The 26,690-nt window shown below is 44.4% G+C and overlaps 2 protein-coding genes across 3 annotated transcripts in view; one reads left to right on the forward strand and one right to left on the reverse strand.

Annotated features, from left to right (window-relative positions):
- The first annotated feature begins 778 nt into the window (after positions 1–778).
- On the forward strand, positions 779–14,207 carry tmem221 (transmembrane protein 221). Its single transcript, XM_087975951.1, has 3 exons — positions 779–1,390; positions 7,484–7,569; positions 13,717–14,207. Exons 1-3 carry the CDS (start codon positions 981–983, stop codon positions 14,205–14,207), a joined length of 987 nt encoding a protein of 328 aa, XP_087832077.1. The 5' UTR covers positions 779–980.
- The window catches only part of borcs8 (BLOC-1 related complex subunit 8), a 40,485-nt gene continuing 24,144 nt past the window's right edge, over positions 10,350–26,690 (reverse strand). Inside the window, exons 4-6 of one of the 2 annotated variants that reach the window (XM_043721447.2) lie at positions 23,453–23,560; positions 21,143–21,170; positions 10,350–10,957 (exon numbers count right to left, since the gene is read on the reverse strand). In XM_043721447.2, coding sequence (XP_043577382.2) covers positions 10,871–10,957; positions 21,143–21,170; positions 23,453–23,560 — 223 coding nt within the window. In that variant the 3' untranslated portion in view covers positions 10,350–10,870. Of the gene's footprint in view, positions 10,958–21,142; positions 21,229–23,452; positions 23,561–26,690 lie in introns of both variants that reach the window. The other variant, XM_043721449.2, reaches the window with a different exon arrangement.

Genomic DNA, 26,690 nt, shown 5'->3' on the forward strand with positions numbered 1-26,690 from the left:
AGAAAATTCTGTGAAAACGATTATGTGAATGTTCGCTGTTTCTTACACGACAGTAGTAACTGTTCTGAAAAACAAAAGTTGTGGGAAAAGCTCAGCAAGTCTGGCAGCATCTGTGAAATGAAATCAGAGTTAACGTTTCGGGTCCAGTGACACTTCCTCAGTATTGGCTGTGCTAAATTGGCCATAGCATTCAGGGATGTGCAGGAGTCATAGAGATGTACAGCACAGAAACAAACCCTTCGGTCCAACTCGTCCATGCTGACCAGATATCCTAACCCAACCTCATCCCACCTGCCCACATCCCTCAAAACCCTTCCTATTCATATATCCATCCAAATGCCTCTTAAATGTTGCAATTGTACCAGCCTCCACCACTTCCTCTGGTAACTTGTTCCACACACGCACCACCCTCTGCGTGAAAAAGTTGCCCCTTAGTTCTCTTTTATATCTTTCCCCTCTCACCCTAAACCTACGCCCTCTAGTTCTGGACTCCCCCACCCCAGGGAAAAGACTCTGTCTATTTACCCTATCCATACCCCCCCATGATTTTATAAACCTCTATAAGGTCACCCCTCAGCCTCCGACACTCTGGGGAAAACAGCCCCAGCCTATTCGACCTCGAGCCATGGGAGATGCCGGCTTATAGGGATAGGGTGGGTGGGATGGTCTTTGGAGGGTTGGTGTGGACTCGCTGGGTCAAAATGGCCTGCGTCCACACTGTGGGGATTCTGTAGATGCTGCCAGACCTGCTGAGCTTTTCCAGCAACTTTTGTTGTTTGTTTCAATCTTTCAGAATCCGCAATTCTTTTGGGTTTTTATTTAGTAACTGTTCTGCCTCGTTAACATGTTTTGGCATGAAATTGTGAAAGGGGCTAAGTAAATGAAACATACTTCTCCTCCACTGTCCGGCTTCATTTGATTATTTTGAGTCAAAATCTCCGTTTTCAACTTTCAAACTGTGTAGTTAAAAATTGCAATAAATGACCGGAAATGACAGCTTTAAAGTGAAGGGGCTTCAGAAGTTGAGAGAGAAAGTTTGTGCAAAGTTTGACGCGGATGCAGTGATGCAGCCAGCAGACAGGAGGGTGGCGGACGCTTCGCCTCCAGGCTCCGGGTACCTGTTCCCGGATCGCTGCCTGGCTGCCGTGCACTTGCTGGCGACCCTGGCCGCTCTCATGGCCCTGCTCTCCGCCCTGCTCCTGCTCCAGTTGCGGTGCCATTCCCAGGGCGAGCCTCTGTCGCCGGTTCCCGGGGGGCTACCTCGGCGGCTGCTCCGCTCGGTGTCACAGGGACTGGCGTCTCTCTCGGTCTCCCTGCACCTCTGCTGCCTGCTCCTGGCTCTGATGCAAGGCTACCTGGCCGCCGATCTCCCCGGGGGACAACCAGACAGGTAAAGGGGAGGGGGGGAAATAAAAAAAAAGGGACCCCGAAGTCAGAACTTTCTTAGCTAGAGTTGGCAAGGTGGATAAGAAGTGACAACATCTGGGGCGTTGAGTCTGGCTTTTGACAAGGTACAGAACAAGTTCAGACAGTTTTCACACTGTTATGTGTCGAATCCTAGAATCTGTCAACCCAAGAGGAGGCCATTCGTCCCATTCTCACTGTGCCAGCACTTTAAAAGGCCCATCAACTAGTGTCCATTGATCAATCACTTATATGTCTTTTTTAATCAATGTGTTCATCTCAATGTGCATAACATCTCTGGAGCAGGTGGGACTTAAACTGACTGGAAATCTATTTATATACTGTCAGCAAAATGAAGTAAAACACCTTAAGGAGTTTTGCTATGACTTTATTAAACAAAATTTGTCGTCAAACCACATAACTGAACAAGTTATAGAGATGTACAGCATGGCAACAGACCCTTCGGTCCAACATGTCCATGCCGATCAGATATCCTATACTAATCTAGTCCCATTTGTCAGCATTTGGCCCATATACCTCGCAACCCTTCCCATTCATATACCCATTCAGATAGAGTCATAGAGATGTACAGCATGGAAACAGACCCTTCCATCCATGCCGACCAGATATCCCAACCCAATCTTGTCCCACCTGCCAGCACCCGGCCCATATCCCTCCAAACCCTTCCTATTCATATACCCATCCAAATGCCTCTTAAACGTTGCAATTGTACCAGCCTCCACCACATCCTCTGGCAGCTCATTCCATACACAAAAGCTTGATCTAAGAAGAAGGTTTTAAGGAGCAGAGAGGGAGAGAGGATTTTAGAGAGGAATTCCAAAGTTTTGGAACTCTCCTTGATTCCAGCGGTGCAGCAATTAAAACCAGGGTTGCCTAGAGGCCACGTTTTGGAAGATGGATGAGAGCGGGGAGAATTGTTGGGCTGGAGATTACAGAGTTAAGGAGAGACCAGCCATGAAGGGATTTGTAAACAAGGATTTAAAGTTTTAAAATTGAGGCATTGTTTGACTGGAGACCCAGTGTAATTCGGTGAGCACAGGGGCTCAATGTGAGAGTTTTGGATTGCCTCTGTTTATGGGGGGAAGGGGGTTAGGCTGTGGGTAGATCAGGAGAGGGTTGGAATAGTTGAATCCCAAAGTAACACAAATAGAGATGAAGGTTTCAGTATTTGAGAAACTGAGATGAGGGCAGAATAGGCAAGGTAGTAAAACCAGGAAAAGATAGTCTTAGCAATGGCTCAAAGCTCAGCCCTGGTTCAAATATGTTTATACTGGCAAGGTAACAATAAACTTGCCCCTGTTGTTATGGTACAGGATTACTGTAGCAATAATCCAGAAACGTAGACTGGAAATCCAGGGCATGTAAATTTAATATCAATGTAAGACTTGAAGACAGTCTAAAGATGAAAAACTGGACCATAAAACAGGTTCGTTCATGACTTTCAGAAAAAGGAACAGAAAAAAAATGCAGCAGGAGTAGGCCTTTCAGCCCTTTGAGCCGATTCACCATCCAATATGATCATGGCTGATAGTCCAACTCAGTCCCTGATCCCACTTTCTCACCTCTACCCTTTGATCCCTTTAGCTCCAAGTGCTATATCTAACTCTGTCTAAAAGTCATACAGCACGGAACATACCCTTCAGTCCAACTCCTCTGCACTGACCAGACATCCCAATCTGACCTAATCCCATTTGCCAGCATTTGGCCCATATCCGTCTGAACTCTTCCTATTCATATAACCATCCAGAAGCGTTTTAAAAGTTGTATTGTACCAGCCTCCACCAATTCCTCTGGCAGCTCATTCCATACATGCACCATATTTTGGCCTCAACTGCTTTCTGTTTGTTTTCCTTACCCAGAATGGCCCACGTGACTCCAGTCCCACACCAACTTGCTTGGCTCGACGTGGGTGGTTGGCTAAAGTCTGGCCCGCCCACTACAACGTTGGTGCAAGCTCCCAGGGCACAGAGATCATGGCAATAATGAAACAAGTCCCCCAGATTTATTAACCCCAGGAATGTTCCATTCGTTGCCTGTGATAAATTTAGGAGCCTGTCTTCCCTACAGGAAACAGGACACAGATTGTCGGTGATGTCGGTGGGAGACAGATTCAGTGAGCCCCCTTCCATTGGGATGACTGAGACTGGCACCAACTAGAATCACTGAATTGTTACAGCACAGAAGGCCATTCAGTCTGCTCTGTCCATACCAACCTCACTGCAAGGGCAGCTCCATCGATTCCACTGCCTCTCCCTCTTTACCGGCTTAACCAATCCACTATCCTAGTCTAGATAAAAGATAAATCAAGGTCACTAAAGTACAATAAAATGAAAAAAAGATGCTGGCGATCTGAAAGAAAAACAGGAAAAGCTCAGCAGGTCTTGCATGCATCTGTGGAGCAAAAGTCGGAGTTAATACTTTGGGTCTGATATGAATCTCATGTTACACTTGAAATGTTAACGCTGCTTCTCTGCCCACACATGCTGTCAGACCTGCTAAGTTTCTCCAACAATTTTGGTTTTTACCTCTGGAATATAAGTCCTGTTCCGTCCATAGCAGATCTGTCAAGTCACCTTTAGAAGCCCAAAATGATCTTGGTTTGGTCTGCGTGTGGTACAACTCCAGTGCAGACCATGCAATATGGAATCAGCCCGTGGCCGGGGAGAGTCCCAAGCCAGGGAAGAGCCCCAGTCCAGGTTGGGTTGTGTTCACTGGGGAACAACACCTTGTTGTTTCTGGCTGTAGGATGAATACTGCAAATCATAGCAAGGAAACGACTGGATGTTCAAATCTTTGCCAAGTGTAAAGCTGGTAATGTATTGTCTGGTCATTATAGTAACTGCCCAATATTCATGTTCCCCAATTTTATCCTCAATCTTATAGAGTCATAGTCATAAAGTCAATCCTGTATTTCTAGAAGAAGATTAAGGAATAAGGTAGGAAACACAACCTCTAATTTTTGCACAAAATAATTCCAGGTAATTTTTTTTTGGTGATGTTGATTCAGGGACAAATATTGGCCACATTAGCATGGAGCTGTATCCTTGCTCTTTATGGAAATAGTGACCACAGGAACTTTATGTCCATTCGGGAGAGCAGACAGAGTCTATGTTATTATCTTGTCTAAAAGATGGCATCTCTGCCTCCCCTGAAGTGTGGTGCCTCTGTTATCTGCTTGTCTGTGTCTGTCTCTCTCTACATCACAACAGACAGGGTGTGTGTGAACTGAGCCAGGACAAAAAGGAGTGAGGTTGTCTAAAGAACAGGCTGTTTTATTGCTTTTGCTTAGAGACTCAACTCTGTAATCAGTCACAACGTTGGGGAAAGCTCTCAGCTGCGTGAGCAGGGAGTATAATGAGCCACAGTCTTTGTGAGAGCCTTTCTTCAATAGGAAGACCCCCCGGGACTGGCCTCTCTCATAGGGAGCCGGGTTGGCCCTGATCAGAGTGAACGTGCCACCGTAAACCAGTCCACTCTGTGGCCATTCCCTGTTTGCAATAACTGATTTGAAATGCAACATCAGTGCATGTAAATTTGCTTCAATCCATCACTTGTTGCGAATCTGCCATGGACTTTGTTTAACAGGAATTCAATCAAAATCACAGTTCGGCTGGGAACAGTTTTGGTTTCAGATTGGAAGATGCAGAGGAAGGAGAAAGAACTGAAAACGTGTTGGGTGAAAGAGCTCGTCAGGTCACAATGTGAGAATACTCCTCCTCAGCATTCCCGGAACAAAGCTACACTTATAAAGCAGCTTCAACATCATGAAGTGTCTGAGAAGCTGCACAGGAGCATTTTCAGATTCACACCGAGCCACTTAAAGCAAAGAATGATTTGTCTTTATATAACACCTTTCACATCCACTAGTCTCTCAAAGTGCTTGTCAGCCAGTGAAATACTTTTGAAGTGTAGTCAGCGTTCCAATGTAGGAAACACAAGATCCAGTTTATGCATAGCAAGCTCCCAAAAACAGCACTATAACAATGATTGGATAATCTGTTTTTGTGATGTTGACTGCAGGGTAAATATTTGCCAGGCTTTCAGAAATGATGTTCTTCAAAACAGTGCTGTGGAATCCTTTGCATTCAGCTTTGCAGGCAGAGAGAGGCTTCAGTTTAACATTGCACCTGAAGGTTAGCACCTCTGACAGTGCAGCACTTCCCTAGTACTGCTCTGGAGAATCAGCCTTGACCTTTTTGAGTTCAATCCCTGAACCGAGAACCATGTGACGTGCAAAGGTGTATGCTATCCACAGCTGACAACAGATCGAAACAGGTTTCCACAAGAGAGTGGATATAGATAACTACTCAAATTTAAGAAATAGAACCTTGAAGCAATTCCTCTCCAATTCACTAAGGTTTCGGGACACGACAATCCACTACTACAGTGGTTTTGTATTCACTTCTCCAAATTAAATAATAATGATGTCCCTGAAGACATTCACAAAATATTGACTCCAAAGTTTCAAGAAAAGTCACATGTAGAAACAAGACAAGGCTGTTCAGCCCTTTGAGCCCAGTACTCAGTCAAATCATGGCTGATCTCGACTTCGATTCCATTCACCATCCTTTTGTTCCATGTCTCTGGATAATCTTCCTGTCAAGAGTCCATTGAGCTCAGCCTTGAAATTTAAATGGACTTCAGAATCCAGAAATGAAAACCCAGTCTTGTGACACTTGTGCCATTAATCTTGTACAAGGCATTCAGTAGATCCATCTCCATGTTGAACGGCTGCTATAGGTTTCTTTGTTTCAACACATCACTGTGTTCCCTGGCCCACATCTCTGTCTCCGGCTTGCTGCAGTGCTCCAGGGAAGCTCAGCACAAGCTGGAAGAACAGCGCCTCATTTTTCACTTGGAAACTCTACAGACTCAATATTGAGTTCAACAATTTTAAGTTTTGAGGCACCTTCACCAATGTCCTTACCCCAACTGTCACACACCAGGTCTTGTTAACGCATGGTCTGCTATTATACACACCCCAATTTTTGGCACTGATTATCCCAATTAGTAGCTATTGATTCTCCCACACTGATCATTACCAACGCCTTTGTCTGTCCAACTGATCTTCTTTCTCTTTGGGCTCTATCTCCACCTCTCATTTACTCCTTCTCCCCTCCCTCCACCTTATCTTCTGCATAAAAAACAAATTTCTCCTAGTCACCGTCAATTCTGAGGAAAGGTCACTGGACCTGAAACATTAACTCTTGATTTCTCTCCACAGATGCTGCCAGATCTGCTGAGCTTTTCCAAGTTTGTTTTTGCTAAAGATTACGTACACAGTAATCAATTGAGCACAGATTGTAAACCTCTGCCAATACTTGTCCTCCGTCATCACTAAAACAGTTGTCTGGATATTATCACATTGCCATTGATGGGAGCTTGCTGTGTGCAAATTGGTTGTGACAATATTAAATGTGACTCCCCTTCTAAGTAACTTGTTGACTGTAAAGTGCTTTCAGACCCTCTGAATTTTGTGATTTTTTCACCTCTCAGGTGCCAGTGTCTGTGTGATGAGAACACACAGGTCCAGGTTGTGGAATGTGGAGTGACTGGAAATCAGACCATCAGCCCCTATATGGGAGGCTGTGAACAGCAGTTTCCTTTGAATCAAATTCCATTTTTGTAGCACCTTCAAATTAGTACATCACCCCTAGGCACTCCACAGGAATGTTAACTAGTAACATCTGATATCAATCCATTGAGTAAAATGTAGAATTAGGCCGTGATATGAGGAGTAAGTGAAGATAGGTTAAGGAGGAAATTCCGTAGCTCAGGATCTTGGCAGTTGAAGGCACACTCACCAGTAATTAAATGATTAAAATTGGGGAAACATGAGCAGCAAGAATTTGGAGGGGTTAGGACATTTCAGAGCGCTGACGGATTTAGGGAGACCATAAAGTCTGAGAGGGGCAGGATCAAAGTGGAATATAAAAAGAAACAGATCAGGAATCTTGTATCTGACACACTATCATAAGTGCAGGTATTACTTTTGTAAAATGATATATAATTGCTGTCTGTGAGGATTCTCACTGTGGTTCTGTTTCTCCTGTTCCAGACCTGATTGGATTCTCTTGAATAGCCGTCCTTCCCGCCAAGTGGCCCTCAGTGCATTCTGTCTGGGTGTTATCGTATATCTGGCAGGTACGTTGTGAAACAACATCTTCCAAACACACTTCTGCACACAACTGAGATGTCACCTTGGCTCTCTTTCAGACGAGACACTGGGCAGTGACCTTCTCAGGTGGATGACAAAGATTAGACTGCACCATTTTCAAGTCAAGTAGGAGAGTTCTCCACATTGTCCTCTGTCAATATTTAATTCCACCCCGCCCCCACCCCTTTAAACAATCGATTACCTGGTCATTATACCATTGCTGTTTGTGGCATCCTGCTGAACACAGTGTCTGCTGCATTTCCTACATTATAACAGTGATTACACTTCAAAAAGTAACTAACCGGCTGTGAAGCATCTTGGGATGCCCTGAGATCATTGTCGAAACGCAGGTCTTTGTCAAGTGAATAGCTCCCTCGTCAGACCAAGGGTTCAATCCCCATTCCAGGGTCTTCAACACAATGCAAGGTGACACTGGCTGGTGCAGTATTGAGGGATTGCTGCATTATCACAGGTGTCATCTTTTGTCAGGGACATTAAACCAATGCTCTGTCTCCACATGACCAGAGGGAACAGAACCTGTGGTATGACGTTTGAAGAACAGAGCATTCCTGGACAGTATACAACCTTCATTTTTGCCACTATTGAAACGGAATGAACTGTTCGTTGGCATTTTGTGGGATCTTGCTGTGCCATGTTTCCAGTACAGGGTGGCTATAGTTCAGTCATCAGGTGTTCAGCACCTTGCCATGTCCAAAAGGTGTAGAAGGCATGATATTAATGCAAGTTCTTTTCTAAACAAAAAACCACATCAACTATTCCGATACCTCAGGCGACTGGTCATTTGTCCTGTCAGAGCCTAGACTGTGAGGCTCAGCAGCCTGTTAGACCATGGAGTGGTAAGGTCAGGAGGAGTGGGAGTCAGTCCCAGTTCACTGTTTGCCAGGTTGCTGACCAGTGGTCACCAACAGGACTCACAGTGTTGTCCATACCTGCAGAACAAAAGGAGAGTTTGCCGAGTAAACAGAGGGACTTTGATTTCCTTCATCCTTTAACTAAAGACTGGTGGCCTCACCTATGTCGTCTTGCTCTGCAAGGCCAATATGAATGCAACCTCCAGCATATCCACAGGAGCCACCTGAGGGTGTTGGACCCTGTAGCACCTTAGGCTGCCCATTGCAATTGGGAAGTCCAGGCTCAGAGAATCCTACTGATGTTCTAAATAAAAACCAAAAGAACTGCAGATGCTAGCAATCAGAAACAAAAACAGAAATTGCTGGAAAAGCTCAGCAGGTCTGGCAGCATCTGTGGAGGGAAATCATAGTTAACACTTCAGGTCCAGTGACTCCTCTTCAGAACTGATGGTAGCTTGGAAAATGTTTTTTTGTGCAAAAGATAGCGTGGGGGGGGGAGGGGGGGAGTAAGGTGTAAACGATAAGTGGAGATAGAGCCCAAAGAGAGAGAAGAAAAGTTGGACCAACAAAGGAGTGGATAACAATCAGTCTTGGAGAATGAATGGCTGCTAATGGGGAGTGTTAGCCACTAACAATGGGTGGTGTGAGATAGCAGACCACGTGATAACAAGGCCTGGTATATTGTGGTTGGGGTAAGGACATGGGAAAAGCCCTAAAACTATTGAGCTAATTTTTGAGTCCAGAAGGCAGTAGAATTCCCAACGAGGTGCTGTTCTGCTTGGTACTTAGCAGTGAAATCAGCACCTCAGCAGATAAGGGCAAATAGTGAGAGTTGCCCCACAGCCTGCCATTCTGTGACGCAGTGTCTTAATACCCCAAGGACTGCAATAGTTCAAGAAGACAGCTCATCTCCACTTTCTGTAGCACAACTTGGGATGTGCAATAAATGTTGACCTTGCCAGTGGCACCCACAAGTAAACAAAAATAATTATCCTGAAACACTGAACAGGTTTGGACTCTTTCCTAATGAAGAGCTTATGCTCAAAATGTCAACTCTCCTGCTCCTCGGGTGCTGCCTGACCAGCTGTGCTTTTCCAGCACCACACTTATTTGCTCTGATCTCTAGCATCTGCAGTCCTCACTTTCTCCTTGGACTCTTTCCTGTAGAGAGGAGATGGTGGAGGGGTGGCCTAATAAGATTGATGCAGAGAAAATATTTCCATTTGAGAAGGAAACCAAAACGACATAAATAAAAGAAAGTCTCCAACAAATTGGGTGGTTAGCACTGTTGCTTCATAGCTACATGGACCCAGGTTTGATTCCAACCTTGGGCAACAATGGGGAATTTGCATGTTCTCCCTGAACCTACATGGGTTTCCTCCAGGTGCTCTAGTTGCCTCCCACAGTCCAAAGATGTCCAGGTGAGGTGGATTAGCCATAGTAAAAACCCTAAAAATGGAGTAAGGGAAATGGGGTGGGAGGATGGGATGCTCTTCGGAGGGTCAGCGCAGACTCAGTGGGCCAATAGCATCTTTCTGCACTGTCGGGATACTATGAAATTTAGGATAAGCTTCTTTCACCAGACGCTGTGATATTCAGTACCAAAGTGAATGGTCAAGATGTGTAGAACTGATGCATTTAAGGAGAGGCTGGATAAACACATGAGGGTGCAAGGGATGGGATACTGTGATAAAGTTACAAAAGGGAGGGAGAAGACTCCTATGGAGCATAAACACTTGCAGATACCCAGTGGACTGAATGGCCTCTTGCTGTGCTGTAATATCCAATGTAATTTAAAGTAAGTCAGTGCAGGCTTCCAGGGAACTGGTGGGGCACGAGCTGGACTAAAGTATGGAATGGGGTTACCTGAAATAAAAGATAGAAAACCAAGACAGTTTGACCTGTCTCTCTCCAAACATTTATTTATGACAGTATACATACACAGGTGCTACAGTCAAGGCAAACCCATAGAAGAAATGACAAGTAACCCTCCTCAATCAGTTTCTTCTCTCAGCAGTCTCTGTGTCCCAAGATCTGAAATGAGGATTTTTAAGCAAACAAAAAAACTGGACAATTTTGTACACTCCTGGCACCATGGAGAGGGAGTTATTAGCCAGGATGATAAAGGGAGCAGATTTCCTTCATACAGTAACTCAAGTTAGTTCTTTACTCTCTTAGAATAAGCATTGCTGGGGGATGGAGAGACAGGCCTTTGGGAAAGTTATGACTCATATGAATTAACTTCTCCGCATCAGCTTCAGTGCTGTTGTAAACTGCCGATGGGAAGAACGTGAAGCTGTTTTTTTGTAAAAGCTGCGTTCGGCAAAGTAAAAAGATATTGTCTTAAGCTTGTGAAAATGTACATACAAACACACCCACGTGAAAATACAACAGTGCCGTTAACTGTCCAACTCTTTCAGAACCTTATCCCGTCTGATCCCTTTTCTTCACATGACCCAGAACGAGCTTTGCGACCATCGTTCACTGAATACACCATCCAACACTGCAGAGAAACCAAACCAAACATCATCCACATTAGTGTCAGACTCAGTGGGAAAACAACCCTGTTTTGTAAACATTGACCCTAAAGACCAGAGAGCACAAGTTGACAGTTAACACTTTCAAGAGAAAAATTAAATACAGCAAACTTTATTTTAACAGGTGCCTTATAAACCAGCACTCTTGATAAACTGGTAAAAATTATACACCTCAGATACTAGAAGTTTACTGTATTATCCTGATCTCCACAATGTCAGATTAGTCAGGCAAAGGTGAAAATGAGAAGGCTCTCTGCCAGTAAGTTTCATTCAAGGCAAAGTTGCATTATTTAGTGATGCATACTGTAAATGAAATCTAACAGTGACATGTATATCCCCTGCTTATGTTTTTATTACTTAATGTGTGTATTTACATTGATTATGTGGACCTCTTGATCAAATGGTACACTGCTGGTCCCATAGGTGCTGATTAATAAAATGTTTTCTGTACTTGAAAGGCCAAATCATTTAAGGCTCTGAGGAAAGGGAGGGTAGAGAGGATCTTGGTTTATCATCTCATCCAAAAGCCAGACCCTCATGAGCAGTCCCTCATGGAGGCCATGTCAACCTGGATCAAGGCCACCCACCTCCAGAGTGTTAAACCTACAACCGTCCCGTAAGACTGCTGACAAAGCACTGCTGACCCCTATAACTGATGAACACTTTGAAATGGCATTGTGTGATAGCATTTTCATTTTGATCTAATGCTGTACGTTGAGAAGTGGCTGAGGGAAAACAGCAAATCTGAAGAGCAGTTTTGAAACTAGGGTCGATCTTCCTGTCTCAAGTCAGAGGCAAGAATATTAAATCATAGGACACAAGATTGAAAGCGATCCCTTCAATTGATTGTACAGCACCCGAAATGAGTAATGTTTGAAATCCTCAGAGGGTTAAACGGCAGCTAATAAATGGAAATGCTTTGGAACGTTAAAAATATAGTTAAAACACCCTCTGCAAAATCAATTTGTCTAGCCTCAGACCAGATCTTCTCTAACAGGAATCCAATACGTGGAGCAAGAGGAGGCCATTCAGCTCCTTGAGCAGGTTCTGCCATTCAAGTAGTTGGGAATGTCATGTTGCAGCTGTACAGGACATTGGTGAGGCCCTTTTTAGAACACTATGTATAATTCTAGTCACTCTTCTATAGGAAATATGTTGTTAAACTTGAGAGGATGTATGAACGATTTACAAGGATGGTGCCGGGACTGGAGGGTTTGAGTTATAAGGACAAGATGAATAAACTGGGGCTATTTTCTCTGGAGCATTGGAAGCTGAGGAGATGGATGGGGTAAAATAGACAAGGTTTTCTCCCCTGAGGTGGAGTTGTCCAAAACTAGAGGGCATAAGGTGAGAGGGGGAAGATTTAAAAGGGACCCGCGGGGTAACTTTCTCATGCAGAGGGTGGGTGCATGTATGGAACAAGCTGTCAGAGGAAGTGTTGGGGGTGGGTACAGTTACAACATTTAAAAGGAATCCGACTGCTACATGAATAGAAAGGATTTAGAAGGATATGGCCCAAATGCTGGCAAAAGGGACTCGGTCAGATTGGGGTGTCTGGTCGGCGGGGACAAGTTGGGTTGAAGGATCTGTTTCTGTGCTGCATGACTCTAAGTAGCTCATGGCTGATCTGCTTCCAACTCCAGCAACCTGTATTGGTTTCATAGTCCTTAAAACTCTTGACCAACCAAAAGTTCCCAATCTTGATTTGAACTATATGATTGGTTCCCAGCATCTACAGCAATTTGGAAGGGGAAGGTTCAGATCGCACTACCTTTTTGTGCAATATTTCCTGATTTCATCCTTTGTATCGGGATCCCCCATCAGAGGAAATGGTTTCTCTACTGAGCCTATCACCCTGAGCATTACGATTTGATTACCCCATAATCTATCACATTCAAGAAAATACAGAGCGAGTCAGTGCAACCTTTTCTCATAATTTAACCATTTGTGCCCCAATTTCATTCTGGTCAGTCTGCAGTGCAATCCCTCCAAGCCACAATAAGATGCAGTGCTCAAACTGGATTGTTACATGAATATACCTCTGGTCTCTCACTGCCAATAGCTTTACTCCTAGGCAGCTGGTATGAATGTCTCCCAGGAGGTATCGTTCTATCTAGTTTTTTGCTGCACCTGTCATGGGAGTATTTGATGGAGACAATATCAAGGTAGCTTTACTTTTGGTTTACTTTGAGTTTAAGTGCGTTTTACCCTGGATTTGACCCTGTCCTGGGAGTGTTTGATGAGTGCAATATAGAAGTAGAGTCGAAAAGTGTGGTGCTGGAAAAGCAGAGCAGGTCAGGCAGCATAGAAGGAGCAGGAGAATCAATGTTTCGGGCATAAGCTGTACATCAGGAATGTTGTGGGGGGGGGGGAAAAGGGGGCTGAGAGATCAATAGCTTTGCCGGCGTCACACTTTTAAACTCTGACTCGCCAGCATCTGCAGTCCTCACTTTCTCACAGTGTAGGGGTAGCTTTATTCTGTATCTAACCCCGTGCTGTAACTGTTCTGGTGTGTTTGACGGGTCAGTATGGGGGAACTTTACTCCATCTTATCCCGTGCTGAAGCTGGTCTCAGTATCTCAGATGTTGACACAAGAAGCAATGAATTGAAAGGAATAGCTTCTGGATTTTGCCAGTTGCAGTGCTAATGCTCAGAGATTTTGGGCATACCTTATTGTCAGGTCAGTGGGATCTTACATGGAGATTCCTGTGTTTTCTTTTCCAGCTCTATCCATTTACGTGCTGTTGGAGTTTGAGAAGGAGAGTGCAATGGCAAGTGCCGGAGTCCTTGCTGCTGGGGTGCTGGTGCTCTTCATTATCATCATCCACGCCACGGTGAAGACTCGGTGCGCTGGCAGGACCCGGCTCCCGGAGCGTGGCACCACCATGTTCGAGAATAACCGTGCTCCAAGAGATGGCTGGCCAGATCAGGAGCGTTCGGATCCCCAGGCTGAGGACGAGGAGTCGCGTTTGCCCGCCTTTCGCAAGGAGACAGCCTACGAGCGCTACCGCGAGCAGAAAGCCTTTTACTTGGCCACATCGGCAAGCCATGCCGGGCCCGCGCCAACGGGACGGGATGGGTACGGGCACACCCGGGCGCTTTCGGCAGGACGCAGCATGCCTTGCTCCGGACCCTGGGACGGGGTGACACACGAAATGAGGCGGGTACTGGCACATAAGGGGACTGTCTGCCGAAAAGACTCAACACTAGTCTGAGTTTGGTGTCAACCAGCAGAGATCAGACTTGTGCAGTGACTGGCAAAACTGGCACGGATCCCACAGGAGCATGCATGACCCCTTTAGTGAAGACCTTTTAACCCTCTTACCCCCTCCGTTCCCCTACAACCTCACTGTTCAGGTCGGAGAGAGATTTTGGCTTTGATGTTGCAGGTTTCAGGCAGGGTAGGCAATAGGGCATTTGGCACCTCAGTGAATGACGGAACTAACCTCCTGAACCAAACATTAAGGAAAGGAACAGATGGAGCAATGGAGAAGGATGTAAGGGAGAATCAGAATTTAAAACAAAGTTCAGAAGAGGAATAAAGAGAGGGAAATGATTATTGGATTAAGAAAAGGTTTGATAAGGAAAAGTATGTAAAAAAAACTTTTAAAATCTCTTTAATAATCTACTACCTAAAGAAATGAGATTCTGCAGATTTAACTGTTCCATTCCAGGGCAGAAGTTAAGCAAGAATGTAAACTTCCCCATTAAAAAGTTACTTACGCTGTTAAGATGCAATTCTGATTTTCTGCATTGGACTTAATTCATGCACAAAATGCAACAATTTCACAAAACTCAGGGGGAAATTACAGGCAAGCTATGTGTATACACGTGGCTAATGGTGGGGGGAGGTGGTGGTGCATACAGTCCAGCAGCTTACAGTCATGAGCAATTCATGAGGCATCATTCCTTGCCACATGCTTTGATAAATATGAGGCCCGTGAAACTATTTTGGCAGCAAGGTCTGGGTCAATGTCACAGTGGCAGGAGTCCCACCTTCATCAGGAATGGAAATGGTACAAAAACTGCCAAAAAGGCACCAGGCATAAGTGGAGATGTTTACCGTATTTAATTACTGACTTGGGCAATTTTTTGTTTGCTTACAAGGGCAGGTACATTTAATCCAAGGAGGAGAAGCATATCTTAATGACACTCCATTTTAACCTAAAAATACTGATTTATTTTGCAGACATACGTATATATTTTTAACTAACACTTTTTCCATGTTGCAATGCCAGGATTATTAAAAAAAGTAGCAGCTGTCCTCGACAACTTTTCGTTTATATTAAAGTCTTACAAAGTATCATCAAGTTGATTGACACAGGAAGACATCACATCTGAGCCTTTCTCCAGCTGATGAACCGCAGGGAAAACTTTGATGGATTTTCCATGTGAACCCCTTATCTCACAGCCCAGGGGGTGTAAGGCTGACCCCCCTCTCAATCTATTAGTCCAAACAATTCCCTGATCTTTTTCATGAGAAGACAGAGGTGACAACTGGCATGATGATAACTTCCTGTTTTTGGAAGAGTACCAATCCCAGGAGACCAAAAGCATAAAATCCAAAAAACATACAGAAAGATTCCTGTTTCCTGGAATACTATCAAATGGTACATATGCCACAGTTTTAGGACATTTTCCTGACTTTCACTCTCAGTTACTATTCCATGATAATCCATCTATTCAGCACAATCACTATTCGTCTTCTATCTCTGTGCCTCATATAAAGGAACCTGTGTCAGCAAGAGTCACCAACAAATTCTTCGTGACAAGCCCCATCTGTCAAATGGCAGCCTTTGGACAGTCACAATGACAGTGGTCCTTGCTGAACAGGTTCAGGACAAGCCAGGGTCACTGCACAACCAACCTCCATGGTTAGGACTTCAGTTTAAACCCCACCCCAGTACACATCTGGAGAAGAACAAACATTGCTGCACGTTACCCTCTACAGTGTAAATGGTGGACACATCATCTCAACCTCAACAAGCAAGGAGGCTTCCGGAATTTGACATTTGCAAAATAAATAAATTCTCGATTTGGAATGCCACAAATGCAGATTCATGTCAACTTACTTGTGCTGGTCACAGATGCCCTTGGCAACCCCAGAACAACAAACAGAAGCTTTGGGCTTCACTGTGACACCTCCACCATCAAACAGCTGACCAATGTTCACTGCCAAAGATGACAGCCAGACCATGGGCAATTGGGTGGGTTACTCCATCTCCTGTAGGGTCGCAATCCTGCTCAATCCTCTCCTCCGAACAACAGCTAAGACCCACATCTTTCAGTGGATGGGTGGGGAAGGGAGGGTATGTCATGCCAACAGCATCTCTGGAGGCTTCGAGATCACATGTGCTCCTCCTCTCCAAAAGCGATCAGCTCTCTCCACCTCAGCCTCGATTCTGGCCTGGGAAACCTCTTTATTGGTCTGGTCCAGTGGGTTCACTACTCAGTATGAACACAAATAAAGCAATTCATTGTCACATTAACACATGCTTGACATTGCTGATTGGGTCAAGTGAAAATCAGGTGTTTTGGAGGTGGAGTCTGGATTGAGGTATCAGGAAGGAATGAAGAAGAATAAATGATTGCCTCAAACTCACCTAACTTTGTAAGGCTGAGCATGATGTTCATACCACTCATTCTCTTCAAGCTCAGGACGTGCTTTACACCGCTTCCTGCGGTGGTTTATAAAAGGAGTCACTTAGTAACTCTTGTCCAATCAAGTGAATTTAAAAAAACACACGAAGCAAGCCCGGTTGCAATCAGCATTATTTTCACTTGTTGCCTCCAGAACACGGGTGGCAAGAAGCAAGTGTTTAGCTACACAAGTTAAAAAGGAAGAGATACTGACTCCTTAACCAATCAGCAAGACCCAGCAGTCTTGGTAATGAGAGGCTGAATGTGTTTGACTCTGGTGCTGTTAGCCAGGAAAATGTAACTTATTGGCACCCTGACCAGGTTATTGTTCAAAAAGATTGATGTCTCTTTAACGCCTGTATCACTAGGCTGAACCCACTAGTTGCATCGCAAAGGGAGGCTATTCAGCTATTGAATCCATACTGGGTCTCTGTACACCAATTCAGGCACTCCCATTCCCTCTCCCTATCCTAGAAGCCCGACCTGTTTATTCCTCTCAAGCACCAATGCAACTTCCTTTGAAAGTTACAGATTGTCTCACTTCCACCAATCTAGTCAGCATCTTCCCACTCCCTCTTCGCTCAGTACTGGCTCATCATTGTTCAATCTTTGTCAATCTGATTTGTCTGTATCACTTGGACTGCTGATGTTCTCAGACTGCTTCACCAGTACCCCCAAAGGGTCCTTCCCCGTGCAACGCTGCTCTGATCTCTAACCTGCCATCTCTGTCTCCATCACAACTATTCTACCTTTCTTTCTCCTGTTTTACTGCTGGTTTCCTCTCTGTAGTTTTAAATGCCACATACTTCAGTCTCCCAGGGATTGCCAATGCACCAGTATTGTCCCTGAGGCTCCAGCAATCAAAAAGGTGATTTCCAGAACTCTGCTGTGAGCAACTCTAGGAGAATAAATGTAATGCTTTAAATCAAAGTTGATTTCTTTGCCCCTGTTTTGTTTGAACATTATTCATTATGAAAAGTTTAGAAGACGGGTCAAAGACAACATTCAAGCAGACCAGTTCAAAGCTTGTTTGGTTTCCAATGGCCGTGGAAGGTGGTGCCATATGGGAGGCAATGCCCTAGTAGTGTTATCACAAGATTATTAATCCAGAGACCCAGCTCATGTTCTGGAGACCATGGCAGATGGTGGAATTTGAATTCAGGTAGAAATCTGGAATTAAGGGTCTAATGATGATCATGAAACTATTGTCGATGGTTCGAAAAACCCATCTTGTTCATTAATGTCCTTGAGGGAAAGAAACTATCATCCTTACCTGGTCTGGCCCACATTGTGACTTCACACCCACAGCAACGCTGTTGACTCTTTACCGCCCTCTGGGCAATAAATGCTGGCCTAGCCAGTGACATCTTCATCCCATGAATGAATAAACAGAAAGTATGGAGAGCTGGACAACTATTCATGGCAGTGTGTGTGGGGGTAATATTTCTGATGCTACTGTGCCTAGAGATTTTGTCACAGGAATAGTAACCCTGAAGCCTGCACTACACAGTGACACAAATTAAGATCCCCCCACATCAACTGGAAATTTTAAAACTTAACGAATCAAATAAAATTCAAATAAGACAGTAAGAAACCACTGATGTAAATGAATAAAGTAAAACCTCCTTTGATTCACTAATGTCCTTTGGGGAGGGAAATCTGCCGTCCTTACCCAGTCTGACACACATATGACTCCAGAAACACAGCAATCCTGTTGACTCTTGAGTATCCTGTGAAATAAGCTAGAGAGACCCCGCAACTACGTACAGGCAATAAATAACAGCCCAGCCAGTGAGACCCATGTCCCAAGTGAATAAAAAATACTCAGTTGTCAAATGAACATACGTTTCCCAGGCAAAGGTAGGCCATTCAGTCCCATGAGTCTACTCCACCACTCAATAACAGCATGGGAACGCCACCACGTGCAACTTCTCCTCCAAGCCACTTGTCATCCCGACTTGCCGTTCCTTCACTGTCACTGGGTCAAACTCCTGGCATTTCCTCCCTAATGACATTGTGGGTCTACCTCCAGCACGTGGACTGCAATGGTTCAAGAAGGCAGCACACCGTCACCTTTTCAAGGCATGCGCAATACATGCTGGCCCAGCCAGCGATGCTCACAGACCACGAGGTAATAAAAAATAATTTCACCCCTTTGCTTATCGATAATCTATCTCCCTCAGTCTTAATAGTATTCAAAGGTTTTGCTTTCACCATCTTTTGAGGAAGACATGTCCAAAGACTCATGAGGGTGATTTAATCAATACCTAACCCCACGCTGGACATGGCTGGGAAATTTGAAACGCTGCAGTGTAGGGGCAACTTTACTCTGTATCTAACCGCACTCTCTACCTGCCCTGGAGATTTAGATGGGGATGGTTTAGAATTGGGGAGTCTGGTGAAATGGCAGGAGAACTGAAATAATGTGATGCTCTGTGGGGAAAAAAAAAGCCTCCTTAACTGTCTTAAATGGACAATTCTTGTTGTTTGAAACAATGGCTCTGAATTCTAGGTTCTCCCATAAGCAGCAGCATTTGTTACACATCCACCCTGTCAAGACCTCTCAGGGTTATAACTGAAAACGGCAAACGCTGGAGATCACAGGGGTTTAGGCAGCATCTATATGCTTCAGTCGAGTATCCTCTTAGTCTTATATACTCCAGCAGACACAAGCTAAAATTGTTCAACTCTTCCTCATAAGACAAGCCCCCTCTTGTGATCTGCTTCCAACACATTTACACCTTCCTTAAGTAAGGAAAAGCTAAACTGTATACAGTATCCCTGATGTGGTCTCACCAATGCCCTGAACAAGTACAGAATAACCTTCCTCCCTCTATATTCAATTTCCCTCCCTTATGTTCTGTCAGCTTTCCTAATCAGTTGCTGAATATTTTTACAATTCACGCACAAGAACACCCAAATCCTTCTGCATCTCAAGAGCTCTGCAATCTCAGGAAATGGCTCAACATTATCTTCTCAAAGAAAATTAGTGATGGGCAATAATATTCACAGCAATATTCCCATCCCACAGATAAACAAAACTAATACATTCATAGAGTTGCAACCCTAAATGATGCAGATTGATGCCAACAGTGTGGACTGAATTCCCATGCCAGCTGAGATTACCATGAAAAGACCCTAGCTTCACCTGAGGTGTGATGACCCTCAGGTTAAACCACTACCACTCATCTCTCTCTCTAATGAGAGCAGCCCGATGGTCTTGTAAACGATGGCGACTTCACCTTACCTTTAACCCTGATATCCTTGCATTCACTCTTAATACATTCTCTCTCCTAGGACCTCAAAGCTCAGAAATCCTCACCTTCCTTAGTCTGGTGTTCATTCTCCTTATGAGGAAAGGTGGAGATTGTACTTAGGAGAAAGTGAGGACTGCAGATGCTGGAGATCAGAGTTGACAAGTATGGCACAGGAAAAGCACAGCAGGTCAGGCAGCATCCGAGGAGCAGGAGAATCGATGTTTCGGGCATAAGCCCTTCATCAGGAATTGTACTCAGTAGAGGTTAGCAGAATAAGAGGCGACCTTGTAGAAATATAAAACTCTGATAGGGCTGGAAAGGATGGACACTCAGAGCACATTTACCCTCATTGAAGAATCTAGAAGGAGGGGAGCACACTTTCTATGTAAGAAGAAGAAATTTCTTCTGTCAGGAGATTGGCAGTGTTTGGAATTCTCTGCCCCAGGGAGCAGTAGAGGCTGAGTCATTGAAATTGGTCATGGGTGAGTTAGACAGATTTTTGATCAAGGAGTCAAAATTTATTTTTAGTGGGGTGGGGGCACGAAGGCCACAATTTGATCAGCCAAGACCTTACTGATTGGTAGAACAGGTTTGAGAGGCCAAGTGCCCGGCTCCCACTCCTTTTTCTTATGATCTAACTTCGATCTTCCTGTATGTGAACTTCTGAAATCTGTGTTTGATGTCACTTACTCTTGATGTACCTCAAACCTATCTATTCTGTGTGATCAATTGATCTGCAATTTAACAAAGCAACAGTCCTGGGCTGAAATGCTCAAGATATTTAAATGTGTCCACAATCCTTGTTAGCAATATAGACTTGCCCTTGCTCTGACACTACAGATTGGGGAGAATGTGGGATGGTTAAACAGCCTGTGGAGGAAGGGAAATCGGAGAGAAAAATATAACTCTTGACACATGAGTAGAATTTCCAAACTTGAGGTAATTTTCATTCCCGTGATAATAAAGCCAAAGCCTTGAAGTGTAAACAAATCAACTACAGATTCAGACATTGCCATCAATTTTGGACTGCCACTAATCCTTCCTGATACAAAGTAAAGGCATACTTATTATTTACGCAAACCTTGAACATACTTATTATGATTAAAATATTTTATGAGATTGCTCAAAAATGATGGCAGTTGGAAGGTCTGCATCTATCAAGCATTCATCATAATTCAACTTTACTTGAAGCTGCGTAGGCCCCAAGCCTGGCATTAGATTTTGGTTGAGCTCCCGGTTTCAAAAATACTAACCTGGAAAGGAAGGGGCGCACGCTTGGCTCTGCACTCAGGAAGAAGAGAAGGAGGGAGGTTCAGGAACTGCCTGTGTAACAACGGAACTGTAACAGACACTCACATCACTAAAGCTGCATGCAGTGGTGGGGAGAAAGAAAAGAAAATGCCAAATTGCAACAAAATCACTGGAGTACTGAGGGTGCATTTTAACATCGTGCAATTTAATGAAGCTACAAGTGGGAGACAAACTTGGTCCTGCCACACATATAATGTTAGCCAGTCCTTCAGATTCTGAAAATCTAACATCCCACAAATGCTTAGGGATGAGATAGATTTCTTTCAGGTCATCATGACACTGAGAGTAATTTAAAATACAAGGTGTAATGAGATAGCATGCTCCGGAATAAAATGGTGACTGCCTCAAAAGCTTGCTTGAGATTATTATGAAGGACTCTCCTTCTCAATCTCTCCGCTCTCCTGAGGTGTGGTGACCCTCAGGTTAAACCAGCACCAGTCATTTCTCTCTCTAATGAGAGAGCAGGACTATGGTTCTGTAAGATTATGGCAACTTTTGCCACCACCAAGGGTAGACCTCAGGTCATAACCATAACAGATGTATGAATAGACCCTGAGACATAGGAACAGGAGTAGGCCATTCAGCCCAATGAGTTTGTTCCATCATTCAACGAGAATCATGGCAGATCTGATAATGCTCCAACTTCACTTTTCTGCTTCTGCTCATAGCCCTCAATAACTCTCGAATAGGAATGATAGGTCATTAGCCCCTCAAACCGTCCAATAAGATTACAGCTCATACCTGACTTCACACTCTTGCTCTAATACCAAACAATTCATTCCCTCAGGATCTGAAACCTACGCATCCATCTCACTCTTGAACATACTCAAAGATGGAGCATCGACACCTCTCTGCAGTAGAGAATTCCAGAGATTCACGATGCCTTGATGGAAGAAAATGTCTCATCTCTATTCTAAATGCCCAACTCCTTAATCTGAAAACTGACCTTCTAGCTCCAGATTCTTGGGGAAGGGGAAGGAACAACCTCAGGGCATCTACCCTGTCAAAAAAGCTGAAAATTTTGCGCATTTCAATAAAATCATATCTTAATCTCCTAACCTCCAGAAATATTGACTCATTCTATCCAATCTCTTGGTCTGTCATAGACTCATTCATAAAAGAATGATTCCCACAATTAGTCAATTATCAACCATAATTTCTGCATCATCTTTCAGTGACTTTCTATGGCAGAGTGGAGTGGACATCAAGGAAGAATAAGATAGCACTCTGAATATCTTGGTACCACTGGCTGTCAGGGCTCAGTTCTGAAGAATGGCCTCTTGTACTGAGGTATAAGGGTACAGGGGAAGTATCCATGGAACAGCACTCTAACAAGAAGTTGGGTAATGCTGTAGGGGTGGGGGCAGGGTGAAAGTTTAATTTCTTCAGAAACTGAGGTTAAAGAATTCCTGGGAGCGACTAGTTAGATACACCATGATTGCCACATGGACTGCAAGACTATAGTCTTGTAGCACTGAAGAAAACCTTTCACTGAGCAACATAAACATGTGGATGGTTTTGATGCAATCAAACACTGTTTCCATACAGAAGAACTTTTTGGGGTCTCCCTCTCACACCCTACAGCCTAACAAAATGAAGGAGTACTGATAGATGCACAGGATGTAGGGAGAGGTATAATGGGGCAAAGACACAAATATTAAAGCAGGCACTTGATGCCACAATGGACACTCAGTACTCTCAGAACTAAAATTGCTACAAACAAAAGATTTCAATCAAACATCATAAATATATAATCCCCGCAGGAGGTTTCATTAAATCGCATTTCTTCACCATTGTCTTTGTAGTGTATTTCTCTGTATCTTTGTAAAAACAGAGTGTACATTTGCACTTGCTGCCATGTGCACATTGTTAGTAGTTGAGTGAAAGGTGTAACCAGAAAATACATCAGCTGCAATCACTGCAAATTGTTTGTCAACCTTTGCTATTAAATTTGCCAATGTCATCAGTCACACTGTAATTGCAAGCTATGGCCACTAGGTGGCTCTGATTTACCTTTATCTCTCCTTTCTCCCCCTTTCCCCCAAGAAGTTGTCAGGTCTCTTTTCAGTCAGGCCAGACCATTTATATAATGTAATTCTACCTTCACTCCAATATAATGAGGTTCCGTGACTCTCCTGCTTTCAATGATACCTCCTGACATACACCCAAGCTGACAACAGAATGATCAAAATTAAAAATCGGGGGCTGGAAACGATGGGCGCACCAAGCTGAACCCATGACCCTCACAGTACCTGCGGCTCTGCAGAGAGCTCATCTGGTCCTTGATGCTGATAGCGTGTCGGAGTAGCCCCTCAATGTTCTTGAAGTAAGCCCCACTGTTGGACATGCTCTTCACAGCACTACAGAGGGAGTGGAGGTGGAGGAAACAAAAAGCAGAATTAATTCCTTCATTTTAGAGCAGTGGTTTATTTAGCAGTGCTCAGTTACTGGAGTGACAGGCCTGACAGCTGAGAAAAAAGACTACTCTGTTTGTTGGTCAGAAGAACATTGCTCTGTTAAATGAGTTAGGGTTTCCAACGAGGTCCCACTGGAAATATGCCACAAAAGTACAATTCAGGAACACACCATCTCTGTATCTGAGCGGGACTGTCCCTGTCCTGGAAGTGATTGTAGGGGATGGTGTAGGAATTTCATTCTGTATCTACCTCAGTGCATTTTTAAAATTCCCCTGAGGAATTAGGCCATCACTGGGGCAGCATTTATTGCCTGTCCCTAGCTGTCTTTGCGAAACTGGTGGTGGTGAGTTGCCTTCTTGAACCGCTGCAGTCCATGTGCTGAGGGTTGACCCACGATGGCATTAGGGAGAGAATTCCAGGATTTTGAGCCAGCAACGCTGAAGGAACTGGTGATAAATTCCCAAGTTAGGATAGTGAGTGGTGTGGAGGGGAACTTTTTGGTGGTGGTGTTCCCATGTACCTGTTGCCCTTGTCCTTCTAGTTGGAAGTGGTCATGGTCGAGTGTGTGGTGTTGGAAAAGCATAGCAGATCAAGCAGCATCTGAGGAGCAGAAGAATCGACGTTTGAGGCATAAGCCCTTCATCAGGAATGAAGCTTGTGGACTGGGGGAGGGCTGAGAGATAAATGGGTGAGGGGTGGGGACATCTACTACAAGCCACCAACTCCCACAGCTACTTGGTCTACACCTCCTCCCACCCTATTCCCTGTAAAAATGCCATCCCTTATTCCCAATTCTTCCACCTTTGCTGCATCTGTTCCCAGGAGGGATAATTACACCTCAGAAAATCCCACATGGCCCCCTTCTTCCAAGATCGCAATTTCCCTTCCCATGGGGTTAACGATGCCCTCCAGCACATCTCCTCCACTTCCCACACCTCCACCCTTGAACCCCCCGTCCCAACACAAAGAAAACCCACCCCCTTCCCATTTATCTCTCAGCCCCACGGCCCACAAGCCCCATTCCTGCTGAAGGGCTTACGGCTGAAACGACAATTCTCCTGCTCCTCGGATGCTGCCTGACCTGCTGTGCTTTTCCAGATCTCAGATACTGGAGTGACAGGCCTGACAGCTGAGAAAAAAGACTACTCTGTTTGTTGGTCAGAGAACACTGCTCTGTTAAATGAATTAGGGTTTCCAATGAGGTCCCACTGGCTCAGATCTCCAGCATCTGCAGTCCTCACTTTCTCCTGGAAGTGGTCATGGGTTTGGAAGTTGCTGTCTAAGGATCTTCAGTGAATTTCTGCAGTGCATTTTGTAGATAGCACATAATGCTGCTACCAAGCATTGGTAGTTGAGGGAGTGGATGTGCTGCTGATCAAGCGGGCTGCTTTGTCCTGGATGGTGTCTCTTGAGTGCTGCTGGAGCTGCATCATCCAGGCAAGTGGGGAGTATTCCATCACACTCCTGACTTGTAGATGGTGGACACCCTATGGGCAGTCAGGATGTGAGTTATTTGCTGCAATATTCCTAGCCTCTGACCTGCAATGTGGTCCGTGTTTGTGTGGTGAGTCCAGCTGAGTTTCTAGTCAATGGTCATACAGTCATACAGCATAGCCATTTATGTATAGTTGATCTGTATCCCTCTATTCTTTGCCTGTACGTGTGTCTGAGTAAATGCCTCCTAAATGTTGCTATCATATCTGCTTCTACCACCTTCCCTGGCAACACGTTCCGGGCGCCTACCACCCTCCGCATAGAAAATCTGCCTCACACATCTCTCTTAAACTTTTCCCTTCTCACCTTAAAGCTATTGCCCCTTAGTATTTGACATTTCCACCCTGGGAAAGAGACTTGGACTATCCAACCGATCCATGTCTCTCATTATTTTCTACATTTCTATCAGATCACCCCTCAGCCTTTGATGCTCTAGCAAAAACAATCCAAATTTGTCCAACCTTTTCTTTTGGTTAATACTTTTGGGACACTAAAGAAATAAGGTGGATGAGCTTGAGGCTCATTTGGAAATTGGCAGTTACGTTGTTGTGGGGCTAACTGAGATGTGGCTTCAAGTGGACAGGGCCTGGGAAATGAATATTCAAGGCTATACGTGCTATCCAAAGGACAGACTGACGGACAGAGGGGGTGGGTTGGCCCAGTTGGTAAGGAATGATATTCAGTCCCTTGCGAGTGGGGTCATAGAATCAGGAGAAGTAGAGTCAGTATGGATAGAGTTGAGACATTCTAAGGGTAGAAAGACCCTAATAGGAGTTATCTATAGGCCCCCAAACAGTAGTCTGGATGCAGGGTGTAACTTGAATAAGGAGTTGAAATTGGCCTGTCGCAAAGATATTACTACAGTTGTTATGGGAGATTTCAACAAGTAGGTAGACTGGGAGAATCAGGATGGTACTGGACCCCAAGAAAGGGAGTTTGTGAAGTGCCTCCGAGATGGATTCTTAGAACAGTTTGTACTGGAACCTACCAGGGAGAACGCAATTCTGGATCTGGTGTTGTGTAACAAAAAGGATTTGATCAGGGACCTCAAAGTAAAGGAGCCATTAGGAGGTAGTGACCATAATACAATAAGCTTTAATCAGCAGCTTGAAAGGGAAAAGGGAGAATCGGAAGTATCAGTATTGCAGTTGAACAAAGGGAACTATGGAGTTATGAGGGAGGAGCTGGCCAAAGTTCAATGGTTCAAACCCTAGCAGGGGTGGCAGTGGAACAACAATGGCAGGTATTTCTGGATATAGGATCAGTTCATTCCAAAGAGGAAGAAAGATCCTAAGGGGAGGCAGGGGCAGCCGTGGCTGACAAGGGAAGTTAAGGACTGTATAAAGATAAAAGAGAAGTATAACAAAGCAAAGATGAGCAGGAAGCCAGAGGTCTGGGAAACTTTTAAAGAGCAACAGAGGATAACTAAAAAGGCAATACACAGAGAAAAAAATGAGGTACGAAGGCAAACTGGCCAAAAATATAAGGGAGGATAGTAAAAGCTTTTTTAGGTATGTGAAAAGAAAAAAAATGGTTAAGACTAAAATTGGGCCCTTGAAGACAGAAACAGGTGAATTTA

The sequence above is a fragment of the Chiloscyllium plagiosum genome, unplaced genomic scaffold (genome assembly GCF_037043375.1).
Source record: "Chiloscyllium plagiosum isolate Xiang-an unplaced genomic scaffold, Cpla_swu_hap1 HiC_scaffold_28, whole genome shotgun sequence".
In the NCBI taxonomy this organism is placed as follows: Eukaryota; Metazoa; Chordata; class Chondrichthyes; order Orectolobiformes; family Hemiscylliidae; genus Chiloscyllium; species Chiloscyllium plagiosum.

Excerpts from the sequence above, each read along its gene's own strand:
- tmem221 (XM_087975951.1), top strand. The coding sequence starts at position 981 with ATGACCGGAAATGACAGCTTTAAAGTGAAGGGGCTTCAGAAGTTGAGA. Across the intron at positions 1,391-7,483 it reads CCCGGGGGACAACCAGACAG|ACCTGATTGGATTCTCTTGA; the intron begins GTAAAGGGGAGG and ends CTCCTGTTCCAG. Across the intron at positions 7,570-13,716 it reads TGTTATCGTATATCTGGCAG|CTCTATCCATTTACGTGCTG; the intron begins GTACGTTGTGAA and ends TTTCTTTTCCAG.